This window comes from Pholis gunnellus (genome assembly GCF_910591455.1).
Source record: "Pholis gunnellus genome assembly, chromosome: 18".
Lineage (NCBI taxonomy): Eukaryota > Metazoa > Chordata > Actinopteri > Perciformes > Pholidae > Pholis > Pholis gunnellus.
The window spans coordinates 5,454,903-5,478,951 of record NC_136545.1 but is presented as its reverse complement, the minus strand read 5'-3'; the positions used below and the strand labels follow the sequence as shown (position 1 = coordinate 5,478,951).

The 24,049-nt window shown below is 41.1% G+C and overlaps 1 protein-coding gene across 1 annotated transcript in view; it reads right to left on the bottom strand.

Annotated features, from left to right (window-relative positions):
* Nucleotides 1–430: 430 nt before the first annotated feature.
* The window catches only part of LOC306710290 (putative flavin-containing monoamine oxidase A), a 39,261-nt gene continuing 15,642 nt past the window's right edge, over nt 431–24,049 (bottom strand). The window contains exons 9-12 of the mRNA XM_079178729.1: nt 13,461–13,619; nt 10,149–10,235; nt 8,145–8,245; nt 431–1,090 (exon numbers count right to left, since the gene is read on the bottom strand). Of these exons, the coding sequence (XP_079034855.1) occupies nt 742–1,090; nt 8,145–8,245; nt 10,149–10,235; nt 13,461–13,619 (696 nt within the window). The 3' untranslated portion in view covers nt 431–741. The remainder of the gene's footprint in view (nt 1,091–8,144; nt 8,246–10,148; nt 10,236–13,460; nt 13,620–24,049) is intronic.

Below are 24,049 nucleotides of genomic sequence, written 5' to 3'. Positions count from 1 at the left end.
ATTTTCCCACCGCAAAGTGGTTTAAACACAACATAATCCCTCTGAAGCCCTAAGCTTACAAGCACAACCTAAATGTTCTGGTCGCAATTTTCAATGTTAAAAAAGCAAATAAGATAGGATGTGAATATCTCAAGTTGCTTTCTGTAGGAAAAAGAAATCGTATTCATCATGACCAAATCATCAAAGGTGCCAAGAAAAAATGTGTGAGGTTTCAGGAGTCATTCAGTTATTTTCCTTCAGAGGTTTTATTCTAATTTGGCAAATAAGAATGTGAAAAGACTTAAAAGCCTTCTTTAAAAGAAAAAATATAGAATAATATAATGTATTCACTCGAAAATTAAAGAAATGATATTATCGGTATTAGACTGATCATTTTACTATAATCTTTAAAGAAACACAATGACACATAACTCAACTGTTTTAAGAGCACTTTGTATTTTTTCTGCACACTCTAAGTCAATATTTTGTACCATATTAAACAATGCCACAATTTACAAATGTTATAACATGTATTAATATTATAAGATATCATTGAGTTGAACTTTCTTTGAGACAGTGTATGAAAAACAGGACAGAAAAGGAAAAAAAAAAATCAGATATTAATTAATTATCACCTTTTCTTTCCAGCCCAAGCTAAAAAAAGGGAAACGTCAGCTGTATGGAGATCAACGTTGTGTGGGAGCCCCAGCTAAACTAACCTGTTCATTAATCAAAACCAAACACTTGTTTTATAGGTTTTTCTTACAATAGGAATATATTCTGCGTGGTTGTTGAAAATACATTCGTCAAGTAAGTTTTGACCTTTAGCAATGCAATTTGATTCTGAGCCAGCAAGAGGACCGCACCTATTGCCAGTGTTGCTACGACCACAGCTTTGGTTGTGGACGGGTACGTGTGTTTAGACGATGGTGTTTGCTTGACAGCATCCTTGACAGTGAGACTGTGCTGAACCGCTTGCTGCTCCTCCTGGGTCAGGGTCATGGGGCAGAGTTCAGCCAGTACTTCCACAGCTGCTCGCTGACCAGCTTGTACTGCACCACTCATATACCCACACCACAGGGTGGCTGTCTCTGTGCCTGCCCAATGGATCCTGTGAATCAAGAAAATCAGTGAGCCAAATATTGAACACAAAGCCTTATGTTGTTGTTTGAAAAAAAAACACGTTCATTTTATCTTCCTATTGGATTAATTGCACCCCTTTAAGCACATGTATATACTATCTTAAGCTATTAACAATCAGTTGAATTATTACATGTAAATCTGTTGACGTCATGTCCCTGTTCACTGACATTTGCAAATACAGGTTTCCACCAGAAAAGTTGTTAGACCCAGCGGTCGTGTGTGTGTGTTTCTGTGTCACTAAAATAAGAATAGCGCTGGTCCTTAAAGGTCAGCCCACCTTAAGTAAACCTGGTAGGTTGCTGTCGCTACCTTTAGGTCTTGAGGATTTGTTCACCGACAGCCTGAACTATTACATCTCTACATTCACAGCTTTCACGTTCCTGCTGACGTCACGCTCACTTTCAGTTACACACTCACTCGCCCTCTCTCTCTCTCTCCCTCAAGAGAGGTAATGCACGCTAATGTGAAGCACACAGCCGATGCACTAATTGTTCCTCAAAGCAGTCTGCTACTTTTATAACGTATCTTTGTTTACAAAACCATTCCTGAAAATGCTGCTGCTCCTTGAATTTCGGTCAATGGTGCCCAAGGTTGTTTTCAACATCAGTCCACAGCCTTCGAGTTGAACATACCGCTGTCAAAGCAGAGCTGGAGTGTGTAGTATACACGTATAGTCGATTACTGATCATGTAGTCACTAGCCCATCACTAGCAGCTCCCACCACTGTGAATTCACATCAATCAGAGGAATGAAGAATCACACTTCCCCCTAGCATTTTTAATCTGGCCAGAATCCTTGATGATTAATTTATGTTCCAAGCAGCAGTGTTAGAGGCCTCAGCAGCCAACAAGCTTCACGTGGACTCAATGTACACACTTCTCTAGGGCCCTATGTTTTCCATAATGTGGAAAACACGGACAGGGTCACACATGTTTTGCTTGCCATTAATGCCTACATTCCATCATAACTTCAGGTCACATACAATTTTCGTTTTCTATAGGGATTTAAAAAATGGCCTTATTTATATATTGTAATATTGTTAAAAATGTTGCCCTATATCTGTCACAATTAGGCTTTGCCTTCTGTGTTCTGTGTGTGTGTCTTTGTGTAGCTCCACACCCTCCTCACTCGACCTGTCAGTCACTCCCTCAGCATCAGCCTAACTCCCTTCACCTGCCTCTGATCACTAATCAAGCATTCCCCCCTCATCAGCACAACTCCCCTCACCTGTACTAGCCACTTTATAAACCCCTGCCTCTCAGTCACTCACTGCCAGATCACTTTCATGCCTACCTGCCCGTTTGGCTTGTTCCGGCCGGCCGGCTGGCTGGCTGGCTGGCTGGCTGGCTGGCTGGCTGGCTGGCTGGCTGGCTGGCTGGCTGGCTGGCTGGCTGGCTGGCTGGCTGGCTGGCTGGCTGGCTGGCTAGCTACCCTGTCTCGTTTGTGCTGGACTTTTCCCCCCGTCTCTTGTCTTGTCTGTGGATTCCCTGTTCTGTAAGTTTCCTGTTTGATTTAACTATCCATTAAAATACATTTTCTACACCTTGATATATGTCGTATGTCTCGGACACTGTAGTGAAGAGAGGAGCAGAGCCATCTGGTGGCGAGTTGGATCAGATGGTTGGGGAAGACTTCTGGTAAACCCAAACGTTTAGTGTGGGTCTAGCTGAGGCCTCCGGAAGAATGTTGTGCATCCCGGGGGAGGCTGGGGACATGGAATCCGAGTGGCCGGGTTTGCCAAAGTCAAACCCCGGGTGTGGGAATAGTCCAGGAAGGCTATGGAGAAGGACTTTTGGTTGCCCTCCAGGAAGTACTTTCAAACTGTTCGATAACTCAAAGGAACAGCAGGGCATGGGTCAGGCTGTGTTCTAGTGATATTGTCAAGCACTTTAAAAGGAGCTCCTGAACCCAAACAACAGGTCCTCTGTGGTGGAGACAGGACATTGAAGAGCTCCTCAATCTAGGAGGTTGGGGTCAATGCCTGTGAAGTTACAAAAATTCATAGTACCCTATGGTCTCTGATGGTTTAAAGCAGAATATGAAATTCACAAAGGGACGTTACTACTCAGTAGGGTTAGGCTGGTGTAAAAGTTCATGTTAAGCCAAACACCAGACCGTATAGGTATACTGAATTTTACCACTTGACTCAGCAGCGACATCATGTTGTCATATTGCTTATCACTTATGCAATGCAAGTTGGATTTGGCTCCATGACACCGTTGGCAGGGTGCTGATGAAGGCCCCTTTTTAAATTGCCAGAACGTGTCATAATGACAAATGTCGGTTCAGCTGGTTCACATAAAATCAAACCAGTTTAAGCTTGCATGGTTCTATAGCAAAACCATGGATTTACCCAACACGTTTCTTGAAGGGTGCAAACAAGAAATTGGATGAGTAGTCAGGAGTGAACAAAGGTTCAGTGTGTGCCAAAGCTGCAATGGGAAATGTTCAGGAGCAGTTTGAGTATTCAGTCCAGCCTACTGAAAGATGCCACTTGAGACTTCATCAGCAGAATATCCAAGAAGATTTCGACCTCAGACTGAAAGGCCTTTTGGCAACATGTCAACAAGCTTGGAGTTTGTAATGCACACCACCTGTCTAGCCACTGAGAGCTTTAGTAGCCTGATTGGTCTCCTCAAACTGATCCTAAAAAATGAGTTTGGTGAAGATGCCTGACGTCACCCCAAGTATAGGACCTTTCACGGTAACACAGGATTGTAAACTTTTGTTTCAGAGTGCTCTGTGACGGATTTATACAGCAGTGACTCGGCTAGGAGTGAGACCAACCTAATGATAACGAATAAGGAAAGCAATGTTTTCACCAAGTATGGTAATAAAACATGAAAAAGGCAAGAGTGGTGTAGGAAGAAATCAATCAAGAGAAGAGTGAGAGCTTGTCAAATTCAAAATGACCGCTTTGTGTTCCTGATTGGACTTGATTAGTGCCTTGTTTAAATAGGTGATTATACAATGACTTGGGCTAAGTGAAGCTGACTTTGGTGCTCTGTGAAAATGAATGCAATGCTTTGTTTGTGTAAGTGGAGAAAGGTAAAGTATGTGATTATGTTGGTCTACCATTTCAAGTCTCCAACGTGGAGGATTTCCTGAAATGCGCACCGGATTAATCTAATCTGGAAAACCAGGACTAAAGATAAAAGAATCCCTCTGAGCTAGTGGGATATCATTTTGACCTCCGCTGTATACAAACCGTGTTCAATTTAATCACATTTCCCAGTGGGCTGAGTCAGACACTGTAACAGCAAATGAAGAAAATGGATTTAGAAAGAAACCGGTCCGCATTGTTGTCACTTTAAACACAAATACAGACTCTAGGAAGATCATCAACCTTTTCTCAAGCATTTTATCACAGTGATCCAAGCATTCTGTAGAATAAACTGGTGTTACTTGTTCTAAAATATAATGTCTGTACTGTATATGGAAATATGAAGTGTCTGACAGATTGAATTGTAGTTAATACTTGAGACAGAAGGCTTCATTTTGTCCTTTTCCCGACTAGTTTTACATTCTGTAATGAAGTATCTGTAATCCATGACCAAAACACTAAAGCTGTGTACAGTATATGTCCTCATGATGACCTAATCGAGTACAATGGTGGACACTAATTAACTTGTGGCGCAGCCTTTTTTTGCCAACATAATGCAGCACTGTTTGATTATATGGAGGTTCAACAGATGTTGTGAATTGAGATCTGTTGTAAAGATCCAGTGTTCCTCACTGCTCTGACTGTACAGTCTTGTCAGTAGCATTCCCAGAGAGACAGATGACACAATCATCTCATCTCTTTTAAATATATTTCCCTAAAAGTTAGATCGACAAAGTGCCACTCAATTTCTGTGTGGCGGATAATATTGCAAACCTTTAGTGTCAGGATCGTGAATCGATATGTTCATGTGATTCACATTAAGTCACAGCCTCACGTAGGCCTGATGCTTAATGGTTGCGTTCTGTATTCTGTACTGATATATAATTGCCTGTTGTATGAGTGGTGGCACAGATTAAATTCATGCAATTCATGATTTTATACTTTGGGCCTGTGTATTGGCATACCACAATCACAATGTTGGCAGGATGGGATCCTCTCCAGGCTGTTTCATGCAAATTCTAGAAGCAGTGTGACTGCAATGCGTCTGTTTCAGAGGACAATATGTGGAGGAGATTTGTGCAGCAGGTCTGTGGCAAGTGTTCATCACGTTTTACCTCTTGAATAGTGTTTCTTTAAGACCATACTGTGGTGCAAATGCTCTGTAGGGATTAGGCTTCTAGACGTAGTTGCCAACAGATCTTCAGATCAGTGCTGCGATTAAACCTATAGAACTTCAATCCACATTGACATATCATCCCCTCATGAAGTTATATGGACAACTTGTCAAACGTTCTATCACTGTATCTATGTTTCTGGCTTTTACCAACAGCAAATATCGGGCACAGTAGCTGCTAAACGCGCCACTAAGTTCACCAGCTACAGGAGTCTCTCACTGTGTCTGTCTGCTGTTTGGTGCTGAGCAGGTGTAGTGTACAGTGGGAGTGAAAACAGTAAATAAGTGGGTTGAAACTCACTCTAAAAGTCAATAAAGCCAAGGGGATCCACAGATCAGGGTGACAATTCTTGTCTTTTGATCAATTGTATTTATAAAGATAACCATACTCTTAATTATGATCTAATCTAAACAAGTTAGTGTTGATTATTGGCAGTATATGTTTGGTATTATTAGTATTTCTTATAAATCAAAGATTGTATGGCCATATCAGCATTGAGCTTAGCTGAGTGCAGCTCAGATCCCTAACCATGTGAGCCACTTTGAACAAGCCTTTTGTCACGGGGCATGATGGAGGACTCAAACGCAGACCAGGCAGAGTAGCGTGAAGAAGGTAATTTAATGACCAATAATCCACTAGCAGACCTTACAGGAATCGGCAGGGGATCCACAGAACAGACAAGAGGCGAGGGGGTAAAATCCAGCAGGAATGAGACAGGGAAGGCAGACTGGAAACCCGGGAACAGGACAAGCCGAACGGGGGAGGTAGACATTACAAGGATCTGGCAAGGAGTGACTGAGGGGCAGGAGTTTAAGTAGAGGGAAGAACAGGTGAGAAGAGTTGTACTGATGAGGGGGAAGTGCTTGATTAATGATCAGAGGCAGGTGAAGGGAATTAGGCTGAGGGAGCGACTGACAGGTAGAGTGGAGTAACACAAAGACACACAGAACACAGAGGCAAAGCCTAATCACACCTTTAAATTGTTGATTCACTGCAAAGATCTGCACAAAAATGGCCCAGTGGAGTACATGTACTTAATACAAGACGTTATGCAACGTCATGTGACGTTGTGCTAAGAATAGGTGTTTGTAATGACAATTTCTTGCTGAGATTTTGTATGTTGGTGTGCAGGCAGGCTTTTGATGTACACATTGGGATGTAAAGATCAGGCATTGCCCTTTTTAAGAAGCAGATGTCTGTAAAAAAAAATGATATCAACATATTGTAACACTACTTCTTTGGGGCTCCCTGAAGAATCATTCTAGTGTTTCAGGATGAGGAGAAGAGTTGCTGCTGCCCTTTAAAAGCCAGAACGGAGAAGGACTAATCCTGAAATAGCTGAATGGATCCAGACTTCGCTGTGTGGTCACACAGCGATGAAGTGCTAAGCCTGTAGACCTCTGATGGAGAGCTCCACTTATAGTTATCAGTTAGGTGCCATAACTAGACTTGTGGCAAATCATTGTTATTCTGTGCACCAATTTCTGAAATAGCAAAATATAAAAACGTGATGTAACAAAAAAAACAACAGTTTTATACATTTTAAATTGATTCCGTTAGACTCTTTGTATCATAGGGTGACTGAACTAATCCTTCTCTGTTGGTAGTAATACTAAATATCAGGAGCACCACAAACAGCCATGTTTTTGTTTTGAAACATTTCAGCATCCTACAAAGCAGCTCCAGTTAGCACCGAGATTATTCTGCATGCATGCTGTAGTTGTTAACTCAGTAAAGCATGAACCCACTGGGGTCAATATATTCAATATGTTCTTGTTTTTTTTCTTCTCACTCATTCTTGTCTCTACTCTCTAACCCCACCGAATATTGAGTAGGAAGGAAAGAAAATATGTCATACTGAGCACTCAGGCATAGTACCCACTGAGGATTATGATTTTTGTTTTTGTTTTTAAATAAAACAACACTGTATTGAGATTCATACTTTCCCAAACAAAATTAATAATCTACCAGACTCTATTGGAATCCGACGTGCTATTATGTACATTATGTTTGAAGCACCGGCAGCAATTTTGTCAACCAAGCATGGGCTTGTCGTCATTACACGTGCTGCGTTTGAGTCAAAGTCACAACATGTCCTTGAGGATCCATTTTCTATATAGGAATGTGGATAAGGGCTACTGCCCCATGCTGCTGATTGAGTCACGTTATGTAATGAGCTTCCTCTGCTCCCCACAGACTTAATGTCATTATGGAAATACATTACCTGCATCCTCCTCCCTACCTCTCGGCTCTCACTCGTTCCGCTGTGTGCATCTCTGAACAGGCCATGAGAAATGGATTACAGGAAGATTTCCTATGACAACACCATTGCTGACGACCTCCTGCCATTTCTTTCGAAATTGGACTAATGTCTATCAATCAGCGAAAGGCATAATAACTCCCACGACTCGTGTCAATGATTTGTAGGAATTGTGTGCTTGTGAGTAATACCAGGTCGGCAGGGTACAGTCATTATTTCTGTGGTATAAATATAGCATGATCATCCAGCATCCGCAGTCACTATCTCTCATACTGTCATCTGGTGTAATGATGCAATGCACCGAACTATGAACTCCGAGTTTAGCTCTTGAAAAGAGTTAAAATGTTTAGAGACTCACACCGGTTTACTCAACCACATCCTACATTAGTTGTGGTGGGAGCCTGGAAGAAAGGTGACTCTTTTGGGTCTAGGGAGATGGAAAGGTGTGACGCTGTGTTGTGTTTGTCATCAGTGGGGTGATTACCTGCCACAAGGCTTCCTCAGGCTAGGGTGGTAATAAGTTAGCAGACCTGGTGCCATGACATTAACAGGGCAGCCCCCGCTGTAGTCCTCCTTAGCCCAGTCCTGTAAAGCAGCAGAAAAGTGACATTTACTTGTATTTAATGGCACAGTACAAAAGCATTGCAATCAACAATCGACTATTCCCTAGTCTAATTTAATATGAGCACATTGCACAGCCCCCCCCGCCCCAGACAATACTGAAAACTGTGCGCCCCCATTGGCCATTGTTATTTAAGATGGCTATTTTGAGTAAAGAAATCTCATATTATGACATCATAGAAATTGTTGTCGTAAGTTTGTATCACATGACTTGATTAAAAACATGTAATACAAATATTAAATAAGTAACTGTTGGCTCGTCAACATAAACTAGATGACTGTTTCAGATGAGTGGAATGAAAAACTTTGATACCCATTTGGCTACCATAAAAGGGCTAGTTATTGTTCTATAAAAGTTTGTTCCCATTGAGTCCTTACAAAGTGAAATCGTGATGTCTCCCGCAACAACACTGCCTTGAGTTTCCTCAGGGCAATTGTCCTTTATAGTCTTGCCTTTCAACAGTGAAGTGAGTTGTCTGGGGACTAAAACCATATGTCTACATGATTAATATGCCATTTCACAGTCAGCCTAGGTATGGTGTGCTTCATTTAATGGAGCTACGTAGCTATTCTGTACAACATTAGGAATGTGAAATATCTCCTCTGCATGTAATATGTTTGATTCCAGTAGTAGTAGTAGCGCTCCCGCACGATGTCAACTTGCGTGAGCAACACGTTGTGATATTAACTGCAATATTGCACTTTAAAGATAGTAACAATGTGTTAAATAATATCTCTCTGTAGGTGCTATGTTGTCTGATACGCTTAATTCTGTTAACTCTCTAGCCAGTCAAACACAGGCCTCGTCATTAGACAGGGTCCAACAATAAGGATTACCCGGGGCCCAGCTACAGTAAAAAATGATGTAGGTTCAGTAAATACAACCAGCCAGTTGCCGGAACAGGCCAGTGCTCCCAAAAAGTGAGCGAGCAACATTACTACATCTACTCTACTCACCGAGATTTCTCTCTGCTCTGCCTGTGTCTGTCTTAGTGCCAAAAGCTGCAGTCCATTAAATGGCCACTTGAGGCTGGCTCCAAAAGCGAGTCCATCCCCATAGAACCCCATGTTAAAAGGCCCAACTTTACAGCAGAAATAAACAGCTTTACAGCCTGGTACAAAAAATGGTTTGTACATTATATAATTATATTAAGGCTTACAGCTAGTTATGAATGAGATCTATGGATACATAATGTAATTGTTATGCACAAATTGAAGAAGCTGACAGTATTGTATTTTACAGGAGTTGTAACGTTAACTTTTGCGATTGAATGTGATAAATTGATTGATTAATTGAATAAGTCTGTGCTCCAGTTTTTTTGGTAAGTGAAATTCTAACATTAGTAAAATTTTGTTTAGCACCAGGATCAACCAGCAAGCGGGAGCAACTGGACCACAGACTTAACGTTAGATGGCAAACACCGCAGAGTAGCATATTGCCAAGCTTCTTACTGGCTTGTTAGCCGTAGCTTCGCGAATATGGATTAACAACTGCATTGCTGGAATACACAGTTAAGGTAATAGAAATGTAATTATCAGAGATCTTTTCTCGACCCATCTTGGCCCCGTTTTTTAAAATTGTTTTGTGTTGTAATGTTGGACTACACTGTAACTATTATCAAACTAAAGCATACTAGCAATTATTACTGTTTTTCTCAGGATACATTACTCTACACTATAAGTCTTTCAAAAAACAATTGGGTTGAGTTTTACTGACAGATATGAAAGCCTTTGCAACATAACATGGCTTTCCTCACTGGGATACAGGGTATAAAATGAGACTATGAATTTTGGCACTTAAAAAATAATGCCTCAAACCAAATTATTCTTGTTTATTACAGTAGACATCTGCCACTGAACTACTTACTTTTTCTTCATAGTGGATGAAAAATGCAGCCTCACGACCTAGGTATTTAACCAGACTGGAAAGCACAGCTTTTCTTCTCTCCCCACCCTGCGAACAGAAGGAAATGCCTGTGCCAACATGATACTTACATTGCCCTAGCTCATCACAAATATAACAGCCGGCTGCAAAAATATTAATGCATATTCAAAAAACCAATCCAAGCTGGACAAAGGAAGCAGCAGCCAATTTGAATAACTCAAGCATGGTCAACCTCCTGGTGAGACGTGGTGAGTTATGTACTGAGCAGCTGAGGCCTGAGGACCAAAAGGACAGATCTCCATAAAACATGCTGACACACTGTATGTTGCAAAACTGTCTAAGAATCTTCATCTGCATGCCACTTTACCTGCATTTTAAGCACACCCTTGTGCAATAATTTGGAGTCTCTTGGTATAATCCTTCCATAAAAAGCAAGAGTGAATTGAAGCATGGCGCCAAATTGCTTTCTATTGCAAGTTTATAAAAAGAAAATACCTCACTGTTTATTTGCTGCAGCACTGCTAATAGTGTCAGCTAAAATTCCAATAAAAACTACAAAGAAAAATGCCATTTGATAACTCCACCTGTGCAAACCAAAAACAATCAACAAATTAAAAGTTCAACATAGTGAATCCAACTAAGTACACGGTATGAAAAAAAAGGTAATACATACAGCTGAATCTGACTTACAGCACAAAGAGCGTATAATTGGAACCTTGATGTCCACTTTCCTCTCTTTAGCAGTGAAGTAGCATGTGGAAGTTAATTATTTCGCACTTTGTTCTTCATGGCACAGCAGGGAGACGGCTAAGCTTGAGCTCTGTAGCCAGTCAGGCTAATGACTGAAATGCCAAAACAACACTGGAGACAAGGCTAGATGTTAATAGTTTTTTCAGGTAAAGAGAAAGCACTGGAACCCAATGAAAATGTCAACACAATAGAAAGCAAGGAAAGAAAAAAGGAGAGGATGTAGGTTTAGTGCGGGAAAAGTGTGTATTGAGTTAGTAGAAGCAGAGTATGTGAAATGTCACCTTGTCAATCGGCAACATATGGCTATTGAGCCTGCTTGAATCCTACCAAATCTGTTGCAAAAGATTGAATTAATCACCTGATAGTGTGCTGATTCTATAATATAATAATTCAGTCAAGTGAAGAATGCATGCATTACTTGTTTACCTAGTCGATAACCATTAGCCATACAGTTGCAGAGTCTTTGTTCCGCCTTCTATGTGCAGCTATAAAGTCTTTGTTAACAAAGCAAATCGTTGACACTTCAGATATAGAGATGTCCAAAAACTACATCTGTGCCTGGTGCAAATAGTGCGGCAAAAAAGAAACAAATACAATTGAAAGACTGTAGCATTGAGTTGAAAAACCCTTTATTTTCTGTATTTAGCAAAGTAATAGTTATTGAAAGCATGACCATTCCACTGTTCTCAGTCTATATGATGTCCTACTCTCGAACACAATTTTCATATTGCTACCCGTGAGCATTTTTTTAAATATTTGACAACACGTAGATTTATCACCATCACTTTCTGCTGTTTCACAGCGATAGAGCCCAACATCAGCATCCTTGATGCCTCCCAATTCAGTAGGTTGAAATATTTGGTGCGCAGCCAACCCAATTTTCACTGAGAAGCGGAGCTCTTACTGTGTCAATAGGTGTCAATCCCATAGCTTACGTGAGGAAATGACTGCCCTCGGAGCACAGAAACCACAGTCGTCTGGCCTCTTCAACTCACATGCTCTGAGTGGGAGAGAGGTTGTGAAGAACAAAGAACCAAATCATAGAAGAGATCCATCCCATTCTGCTGTACCCAAAGCAGCCGGCAACAAAGCTCCTCATCAAAAGCATAGATGAGCATCTGCTACACCCGGGTACAGAGAGGGTGTACGCAGATCTAAGAAGAAGGCATAATCGGATCTTGAGAGCACAGCAGGCAATCAGACACCACTAACGGATGGAGAGCTAAGCAAAAGGTCCCGCAGATGTCACACTTGCCACTGCAGAGCGTTAGACTTCTCTGTCCACCCTTCTATTCAACACGTGTTACCTGGTCAAGATAGGCAAAGGGTCTGAAAAGTGTTCTTATGCGGTGGCGAGATGCAGTACTACCACAAGTGGGATATGTCCCAGCATGGCGGAGATTGTGCCACTGCCAGACTCTTGGGAACTAGAGTAGTTCTGGCTCTAGTCCACACAGAACTACTTGCCTACAAGGTCAGGAATAGCTCACGATGTCATCCGGATATATAACTATGGATTTAGACCATGGTGCTTGCGTGATCCAGCCATTATTGCACATTTGATTTTTAAATGTAGGGGCAGATGTCGTTATCTTCATATTCAGAGACCTTTATTTTGAAAATGAGTTTTTCTTTTGTGATGACAAGTTGTTTCCGTTTTCTTTACATTCCACTTGTACTTTTTTCCATTGCTATCAGCAGAAGTCCAGTGCAAAACTCCTTAAGTAATTGGCATGTTCAGAAACTAGCATCGCTAGGTACTAAATTAACTGGCTAGCCTACCTAGCTTGCTCTGTATAACTGTGTACACACAGTTAATGTGAGTTTCAATGTGTGGGACGATAACAATAGTTGTTACTGCAACAATTGCTGTTCATCGGGAGAGAATGCAGATCTTATTTTCTATTATTTATTAAAGTGCTATAGGATTTAGTCAATGCTGGCTATCAGCAGCAACAAGTCACATATTTGCATTTCTTTTCTTTTTTCTTTATTTCAGAAATTATAGGAATATGCACCACTTAACTGCAAAATTGAAGCATTACAAGTGGTACACAATGTACAGCAAAGTATTGAGATCAAACTGATGACTCTGACCAGAACCCTGTAGTGCTCAATTGTGGTGCTCAACACACCAGTTTAAAGGGTCCAATCCCCAACAATATAACCTATACGGGACCCAGAGTTACGCTAATGAAAACTGTCTCCTTTCACCAGGAGACTTGCAAGTTCAGGATTAGCTCTTGGTAATGGAATCTTTCATGCCCTTCCACACGTTGTGCCTATCTAGCAAACCACAGCTGATATCCACTATCAAACTAAATACAATTACAACATATCAACTCGATGATGGAAAAAAATCTGCATCAATTATTTTTCTCATTTACTATTTCTATGCATTAACATGTGATTTTAATGAATTACAATGGAAATTCAAACTGATGACCCGGGGGAAAGCTGTGTCATAAGCACATAATATGATATTTTCAAATTATAGATAAATATGAATCATTTAAATCTGTCTCCACATTGATAACTCATTACCTCCTCGGAGCTCCATTGAGAAGCCTGCTGGCCGGCGATGAAGCCTACCAAGGCAGCATTACCGCTGGGGCTGGTGGCATCAAAGGTCACACAGAATGGACACCCACTGGAGGATCCTGCCACAATTTCCCCAGAGAAGCCCTTCTCCTTCCAAAAAGCCTAGAGAGAAACAGAGATAGTTCACAGCTTCATCATATATCAGTGGTTGCAGAAGCACAAAACCCATTTAGAAATCACTTGCGCACAAGTTATATTGAGTGCCATCTCTTTCTCTGCAGACCTCTACCCAAAGGGATTGAACTGCACCAAAAAGCTGAATAGAACCTTATTGTCACACAAAGGTTAAAATGAACACAATATTCACAACTGGTTCACTCACCACTTTCCATAAACGTTACTGTTGAATGTTGAATTTCAACATTTTCTTAAATTGCCTTACTCTGCCAGCATTCTTGTCATCTTGCACAGCAGCTGGGTTCTCGCAGGATCACAAGACCACACGAAAATCCATCTTGGCAGGCTTCAAGTAATGTGTTTTTGTCTGGACTACCACTGTCCAGACCAATCAGCTTCCTGCGAGGAGTTACTGACATCTACGAGTGTGGTTTAGGTGTGTGTGACGCGACACGTAGTAGATGAGCAGTAACGACAATGAAGGCAATTCTCTGAGAAAAAGATGTGTTTTGCTCTTCTCCCGACTGGCTTTGGCAAGACTTGATTGACAGAGGGTTCATCCAAACACCTGCTAATTATTTTTTTAAAGTGCTTGCCCTTTTCCAAATAGTTTCCAATGACAGCTTCTCAGATGGTTCTCTATGACAAACCATATGGCGCGTCAGATAAGCATCCTTGACCAAGCTGATGATTTCTGGTCACTGCGTGTTTAGCACAAAACAGAATCTCTTCAAAGGGATCAACGCTATTAATAGTACATTTGTGAATTTGCAAATAAAATGTTGAATACTAAAACCGCATATAATGCAATTCGAAACATCTGTTCTATTATCTTACTGTATGTGTGAGCCCTGAAACCACTATCAGCATATGCTGTTCTCCTAATTAAGCTTAAACAATCTAAAACAATCATCATCTCGTCTAAAACAATTGGAAATGTAGGCTGAATATATTTCAAACTAACCTTTGATGATGTTAAGCATGCGAGTCACTTTTAGGTGTTAAGTCTTAAGTCTAGCTACATGATGCATATGTTAGGTAGGAACAATCATTTTCATAGAGTGAATAGAGACCACACAATACATGTACTTTTATCATTGCTTTGCAGTGGTTAAGAATCAAAGTCGGTAGTAAAAAAGCATCTGAACTATTGTGTTGTGAGTTATGAGTGTGTGGTGAGTTTTTTATGGTTTCTGTAGGATGACAATGATTTTATAACTGCCGGGTTAAAAATGACCCCTAAGACAAGATTTGTACCCTGTTGGTGTACAGCTTTTATGGAAACATGAACAAAGGCAATGCTTAACTTTTTCTCATGTCGGGGTCATTCTAGGAAAAGTCATTGAATTTCAAGTCAAAAAAAGATCATTTAAGGGGGTTTCCTATGCAGTTAAACATAGTGGCGGGTCATTTTTGACCCCTAAGACAACACAAGGGTTAAGATGTGCAGATCCCTCAGTATGTAGCCTGCCTGGGAGCTCCTCCATTCGCCTCCTGTTCAACGGCCTAAAAAAAGAGCATCCAGGAAGCAATGAATGAAGACTTTAGTCTTCCCTTCTCAATACCTTTTAGTACACAAACTGGTGTCTCACTTAAGGCTGGGGTGTTTTGGCTCATATGTGTATTTTTTACTGGAGGCCGTGTTTTTCACTGCTTTGGGTTCCTCCGGTGTGGTGAATTCACAACCAACTCACACTCTTTCGACCCTTTGCATGATATTACAATTTCTGATATCACAGTAGATGCTCAGATGTACTTCATCTACCTTAATGTAAGGTAAGGTAAAGGTTCGACTGTTGTTATCGTACTAACCAACACTGCATTCTGTCCTCTATCTTCTATAACCCTGTATACCTGCAACAGCGTCCTGGCGCGAGGCAAGACAAACCCTTGTTTCTGACCGACAAAGTAAAAAGCCATATCAAGGTCTTGCTTCACAACCCAACTCTGTCTCCGCAAACGATGTGGACTCCCTCCTCAACTATACAGTTCTCACTCATTCCACATCGGTGTAGCTCCGCAGCTGTTTTTGTCCCAGCATCCACTCTGAAAGCTATGGGTCAGTGGTCTTCAGCAGCCTATGAACGTTATGTTCACCCAGGAATTATAGAGATAATCGCAGCTCAAAAGGCTATGAGTGCTACCTTGGAGACTAGCATTAGTACCTCCATGCATGATAATAAATTGAAAGTGGTTGGCTGGGTTTCACTGCTTGATTTAGGTAGTACGACCTCTCTTGGGATGCATTTCTGCATCCCTCCCAAGAAGTTACACCCGACAGCTGAGGTCTGCAGCAGGCTCGCTGCTACACATACTAGATATTTCACATAACTGTTTTGGCTTAGTAGTTGCTTGGCTAATCTAGGGAGCATTTTAAAAGCGCAGCCACCAGCCAAGTATAACTGTATTTCCATTTGTTGCAATAAATGGATAAAAATCTATGACAAGAGTGTTCCTGACTGAACAGCCACCTGCCAAATAAACATGGTTAAGACCATTAATCTTTATTTTCATGCATTTTAATTAAAGTTTTTTCCAAGCCATAACTCAGTTTTACTAGTAATGCCTGGGAGTTTGTTAATACCTGGAACAGTCATTGCCATACCATAAGGTGCATTATGAATGAATAGCAAATAGGATTGTGAGACGGTTGCGTATGTGATACAGAAGTTACTTCTTCCAGCTTGTGTTAAGAGGATGAGTCGCTGAAAATAATATTGAAGTCACTCCTTGTAGTAATTACAAAATAGCTTTTTAACGTGTTGCAATAAATTATAAACTGAGGCTTTGACTGTTGCCATGGTTTCTCATTATAGATAGAGCCAGCGCATTCATTTAGAAAGGTAAAAAGACTGAATGAAGTCTTCACCCAGCACAGGGAATAGATAGAAGTTACGGTTGTTTTGTGTGAGGAATACATGTCATACAGTGTAGAGTAACTGTGTGGTACTAAACTACTATAAAACATACAGTATAATCAAAGTATAATCTTGTAGGAGAACTGAATAAAAAGAGCCAAAATGACAATATGAGGTATATATACAGACATTTTATGTTTTGTGTACAAACAACCTATTTTATATATTGGTTGTTAGTCGGTAATATTCGCAAATTTTATAATTTTAACATCAAATGTCAAGACCATTCTATGGTACTTCCTAGGATAGGACGACACCCTCAAATGTAATACAAATATCTCATCAAATAATAAGTATTTGTCTCTCATGCACACGCTATGTATAGCCTGCTGGCAACCTTATCCTAACCTGCCTCATGTAATAATAAGTGACTTTGAGGAACCTGCGACCAAGGGTTTTAGACAGTACTGGCTGTTTTGAGTGAGCATCAGTTGACATTTTTTTATAATGCATATATTCACTTTGTGATTAATAAATGTTACAATAGAATTATATTAGCAATCTTTGTATCAAGCAGATGTATGCCTATTTCTGCATGTATCTGCATATGTACTGTATTTGAATGTGTGTTCATTTATCCATCCAAGCAGATTTACTCATTAAAAACGGGGTAATTGTGAGTCTCAAACCGAATTTTAACATTTTTTTTATCCTAGAAATACTGACTTGATCAGATTCGTTCAAGAAATGTATTTAATATTCCAGTTGTCTTAGTACATCTTGTTTACTTCTTAGTTTAAATAATTTTAGCTCAGACCACAAAATAACAATTAAATACCAAATAGCCCAAAAGAAAATACATTTATTTACGTTGCACTGTGCTTGCACTCTCCCAAGTATTGCTGTAATAGCCTACATTGCCCCTTCCTCACTGAGGAGACGGCGCAGGTGCTAATCCAGGCTCTTGTCATCTCCCGCCTGGACTACTGCTCACTACTTGCCAGAGCCCCGGCGTCGGCCATCAGACCGCTGGAGTTTGTCCAGAAAACTGCAGCTCGCCTGGTGTTCAATCGCCCCAAGTTCTCCCGCACAACTTCCCTTCTCCGTTCTCTACACTGGCTCCCTGTAAGAGCTCGCATCCAGTTTAAGACTCTGGTGCTAGCCTACAGGGCAGTGAAAGGAACAGCTCCTTCCTATCTCCAGGCCATGGTCAAGCCCTACACCCCCGCCCGACCACTTCACTCTGCTGCCTCGGGGGCGATTGGTTCCCCCGTCGCTCAGAGGTCCCTGCGGCCGATCGACCCGGTCACTGCTGTTTTCTGTCCTGGCCCCACAATGGTGGAATGAACTCCCCACTGACGTCAGGACAGCAGAGTCGCTGCCCATCTTCCGGCGCAGGCTGAAAACCCACCTCTTCAAGAAGTGCTACCCTGAGCCTTCCACTTAGCACTTGACAAAACTTAACAGTTTGTTGCACTGTATTCGTATTAGTTTAATTGTTATTTAATTGTATTAGTTTGTTTCTGCACTGTACGTTTGCTCTGGTTTATGCTCTTAGATGCTTGTTTAACAAAGGAGATGCACTTATGACTTCTGGTGACTAGTAGTTCTCTTGAATACCGATGTTAAATACACTTATCGTAAGTCACTTTGGATAAAAGCATCTGCTAAATGACTGTAATGTAATGTAATGTAAGAAGAACATTTTTGTATTACAATTTTACAATACAATGAAAAAAATATTTGGAGTCGCAAAAGCACTCTAAATTAAATATTTCTTTCAAATTATTTCTTCAGGGCCAAACCTATAGCCCCTTTTTGCACAGGACATTTGTCCTAAGAGCTACTGTTTTGAGTTATCACCAAGCATGAAATATGATGGCATACCAACTCTAGACCACAGGAGACACTGAGGAGAAGAGGCACAGCATGCTGGACAGGGTTGTAGTTCTGCAAACACCAGCATCACTGTTCTGGGCTCAGCTGCCTCCGTTACCTCCCAGGTTATAATTGCAACACAGGACCTTTTTGTCTTTTTTTATTTTATTTTGTATACATCAAGACAGGTTGCTGCCATCATTAGCCTGACCTGTCATCACATAACAATACACTACTGGGATAGGAGGGGTTTACCTATACATGCTATACACAAACAGGCACCTTCAGGCTGTAGAATTTGCTTTTGTTCAGTCTTTTACATCCAAACTTCACATAAGCTTCATATAATGTGGTTTCTCAGCTGCTACGGGCGTTGCCCTGAAAAATTAACATTGGGGAGCATTGCCAGAGGTAAGTGAAGAGACAGATGTGATGCCTAGCCTGAGGCTGCCTCTCAAGACTTGGATCCTGAGAGGGACAAGCTGGTGCTTCTAGGACTGTCCTCCACTGTGGAGAAGATTAGCCAAGGCAGGACCGCAGACTCAACTATTTCTGCTGAAAATGCAAAGTCCTTGGGCTTGCAGAAGTGATGGGACAATACTGTTCCAGTGAACTGCTCACTCAGCTCAGTTTTATTACATAATCTTCTAGAGAGGTGTCTGCTGCCATCTGCTATCAAAGTGTCTGAGTGATTTCCTGTGGTCATGGGTTTTAGCGAGAGGTAGGTTTTAAACCACTTTTCTTTGACATGTTTCAGGCAGGGAGTAAGATAGCCGTGTCCAGTACAAAACTCACTCTTCCTCTCCCTTCAATAGCCATTGCTGGTGGTTCTTGATGTCCTTTTATTAGCAGCTGTTTCTATGCACTGTGCACTTGTGCCATTTTGAATCTAAACCGGAATGGTTCTAGCTCTGATCTCAGCTAACACGAAGAGTGAATTACACGCCATTTCCATTCAGCCCTGAGTGTAGTGTCCCCACTACAGTCTAAACTATAGCGGTGCCTGAGTGATGGTACACTCAGAGCTTTATTGCACACAGTTACTTTTTTACATTATGACATAATGTCATTGTTGTATTTATAGATAAGGCCATGCAAATATATATTGACCCAATTCAGTGGCATTTTAAAACACAATCTACACTCATTTTGATGGACTAAAGTATTTTTTTAAATTGATATAAATAGCAAATATATAAGATAGTGAATATCTGATCCCTCCAGATAGCTGACATTGTTACTGTGAAAATGTAGACTATATCACGACAGTGTTCAAAAAGAATAAGAGCCTGGGAGATTGTAGAGGCTTTGATCTCAATGCATGTTGTTTTGTTGGAGGACAGCTGAAGGACTTTAGGATAGTTTCTTGTGATTTGGCTATGCAACACAGGGTTGCAAAACAAAAAGAAATTGTAGCCTATTTGTTACACAAGAAAAATGAATCCGTTTTGCGTTCCTGCAATGCATTTTTTAATTGAATGTAAACAGAGACAATATCACCTGATTGACAAACAAAGACATTAGATAGAGCAGTTTGAACAGTGGCAGCGACATCGCCCTTCCAACATACAGATTCTGACTTGTTTGCAGTGGTGGACCGTGTGTTTTATACCTGGGCCTTCACTGCTGTCCTTCAGCTGAAACACAGCTAAGGTTATTATTTGTTTCGTGTAAAAATGAAGCTCAACACCTATAAATACACTAACTGCAGAGTGCAGGTATATGAATACGCCGAGACTGCGTCTCCTCTCTGCTCTGACTGCTGCGCGAGGCTGCTGTGACAGTAGCCTGTGAGTGCTTTGGGGCGGCTCACGGCAGCACCCGCTGCTCGTTCACGACAGTGCAGAACGGTACGTGCTTTCACGTCAGAGTCAAAACACCAGAAACATCTCCAGCAACAACAGAAAAAGTCGCTAGATTTGTCGCTAGTAGCTTTTGACCAAAAAAGTCGCCAAGAGGGTTTGGAAAGTCGCCAGATTTAGCGAGAAAATCGCCAAGTTGGCAACACTGTCACCGGCTAAATATGTCCCCAGCGCAACATTGGACGTAACAATAGTTCCTATCACATATAAAACCAAACAAATATCCATCTTCATAAAAACAAGTTGTACAAAGCAGAGAAGGCCTTGCTGGACCTGACGGCCACCCACAGCTTGTTTGTAATTAGTTACTCAGCTGTCTCGTCATTTAGTGTGTGCTTAGTCTTGGATGCATCTTTATCACAAAGCTTTTTCAAGCAAATGAGGTGCAAAAATGTACTTAATTTCTCTCAGAACAGAACTTTAGGAAACATGGACTTGAGTATTTTGATATGTTTTAGTTAGGGTTATATTCACAATAATTTAACTTCCAAACTATCATTGCCTCTTAGGCTCAATAAATGGCAAAAAGTACAATCAGATGTTTCCTGTTGAAACTGATCAGTTTCTCTCCACACTATGGAGGTATTTGGCACACTCTTTCATGCAAGACCTGTTTCCAGTCGATGACATTTTTGATTTTTCAAACATGAACCGCTTTCCTCAGGTCCTAAAGGTACACCTTCAGAGACCTTGGCCTAGGTGAGAGGCCTGCAGATCAGCGGACTTTGTTCTGCTCATTAAGGTTTTTATGCTTTTAACCATGGCCAATATGCTTCTTTACCCAGTATACTGACACTCGCAATTGATGGCAAAGGGAAAGGTTTGCAAGATGTACATTTGGGAGAAGTGGCTGAAATCAGACTGTATGCTCCCTGCAGAAATTCTGAACACTGACGTTGTGCTATTGTGGTTGACTAATTTGGTTTTACAATAGACATGCTTTACCGATTTTTATATTTTTTTTCAGCCTGAAATGATCCCACGCCTTTTCATTTTCTCTGCCCAGACTCTTGTCTTCTACCCCTCGCTATTTCCTCTCTTTTTCTTGAATTTGCAACCAGCGACCACCACATCTTTTTTACGTTATGTGAGTACGGGCCACAGCATTAGAACATTGTACAGCAGTAATTATCATCTTTGTGAAACACTGTGCGTTGTTTACATGGATTAAACGAAGCAAAGAAGCAAATCCTTTTTAGCAACTGTTTAACCCTTTTTCTGCACTAGATTAGTACTAATAGAGTAGATTACCTTTAGGTCCACAGTCAAGTTTACTCAAGACTTGCTGCATTTTGGATTTGGACGGGCATTCTAGAGTACCCGCGCATGCCGATGTAAAGTGTATTACTCCACAAGTTTGGGGAAGTCCAGATCTTTGCATTCAGCCCAAAGCCTCCGACAAGTCAATGTCAGACGCTGATTTAGCATAGCCAGAGACTGAAATGTTTACATTTTCAGAATGGTTAGCAATGTGTTGTGGGATTGTCAACAAAAAAAGGTACCCCTGCTACAGACACCAACGTCTTTTTTTTCGATTGGGTACATTTTTACACTTACAATTTGGACCCTTAATTAAAAAAGAAATTGCGGAGTGTAAATGTAGTGAATTATATAATAATTAGGGACTAAATTCAGACACAATTTGTGTGACTTTTCCTTTTGCTTGTTTTACCTAATTAAATCTGATAGTCTGCACCTGTGTTGATCAGTAATTAAGATATGTGTTGTCAGTCTTGGTTGTGGCTTAATTTTGCTTTGCCTTGATCAGTATTCAGTGCACTGGTCGGGGGTATCCTGTTTTTCTGACCCTTACCTGCTGCTCTTGTTAAGTCTGCTTGATATGTATTCTCTGCAGAAAAAATATATTTATAACTGTAGTTAACTTTTGTTAAAAGATCTCCAATTATATATAAGACTTCTAACTGAGAAAGATAGTATCAAATAAACAAAAAATAATTCAAATGCATCTTGGCAAGACACCAAGGCACAAATCTATGACATAATGACATTTTGTTCATTACAGTAGACATATTTCATCTACTAACAAGGAGCACATGCATTTAGTTGATTAATCGTATGGCTGTGGAGTGCAAAATGGAAAATATTCAACAAATCAAATTGTGTGTGATTTTGAACAAAGTGTTGAGATCTATAAAGAACTTGTGCCAAAATAATTGACTGCTGTATGCTACAGGCTTTCTATTTTATAAATTAGGTTAAATAAATGTGTGGGGAATATTCAAATTAAAGGGCCCATTTAACTAATTTGCAACATGACATAATGTCCCCTATTAATTTAACAAATTTCACTAATGAAAACAAACGGCTTATTTGCAAACCCATGCATGAGCATGCGAGAGCCCTTTAGGACTCACATGCTTTTATTTGTTGGCTGGCAGTCTTTTGCATGTACTGTAGGTACTGTGTGTGCGTGTCTGTGGACTGGCGACAGTCTGTGTATGTAATGTATGTATGCAATATGTTATTTTGTATTGTTTTAACAGCAGATACTGTACGTTTCCAAGACAAATTTCCTTCGGGACAATAAAGTCTATCTTATCTTATCTACATCCATCTGCAATTTGCGAGCAACAATAAATCTTGAAACGTGTCGCAGCCACCATTTCCATGTAAGCAGTGCTTACAAATGCTTTTTTTCTATGAACCATGAATTGAAATAGCTTCACATATCATCCCTTTGTAAATATGGATGATTTAATAATCTATCATAGTCAGCCAAGTCCATGAACTGAATCAAAAGGTTCCGATAGCACAGGTGGAGCCATCTACTGGACTCTATGGGTAATACTATCCATTCGCCCACTAGAGATTTGCATAAATGCAGCTGGCTGATCAGGAGGCACCTATCTAAAAATGTGCAAATCAAACAGTGTATTGCACAAATCGTTGCTCAACATTCTACACCCTCGTCAGTGAGCGCCATAGGAGCAGCAGGGCTGGAAGATGGGGATATGTAGGTGTATCGCTGGGGGGGGGGGGGGGTGCAACACAACTGACACACACCCACTCTTTTCACCAGCCCTGTGTCATTCCAGCAGGCACAGACCCGTCTAAGAGATAGAACCTTATGAACGGTCAAGGTGTCGAAACCACACCACCGTTCATATGAACTCGACTGTCACCCCATCGAACAAAGCCGTGACAGTGACAGCGTCACGCCGTGCACGGACCTCAGTGGGAGGGTGTCTTCCCACCTGTCTATAGGCTTGGGAGATGCACTCACAAAGCCATCCTACAAAGTGTTCTTGGATAGGACTTTATCGGCCAAACCTCACCCGAAGCACAGTAGAGGATGAAGAACAAGCATGTGTGTAACCCCCCTTCAGGGTTAAATTGGCATTAGATGTATTCCGTCCAATTCAAGACAGCCAGACATCACATAGTTAACCAGGGGAATGATTTGTGTACGCCAATCCGTAATAACACAGAAGTGGCGGCCACAAAAGGTAAGTAGAGTGGAAAAGGCAGAGCCTGTGATGAGGTCTTTGAACACATCATTTGAATGCTCGCCCGCAAATATGCTACTCAAAGCTGCTTTACCGTGTGACACGTCTGAGAATATCTCACTGAGATAGCTTTCAAAGTGCTGTTCCACCGGGTCTGATAGCTCAGCTCGTGTGATCGTCTTGATGCCTCCTTTACTGGAGGTGGGCTGGAAACGACCCCTGTGTGTGTTGCAGTTGTCAATGAGTTGTCATTTGGAGCAGGGTAGGTGAAGAGGAATGTGCTCTTTGAGAAATTGAAATTGATTACATGACATGACGGGCCCTAGCTAAGAAGATCAGTCAGTGGGCAT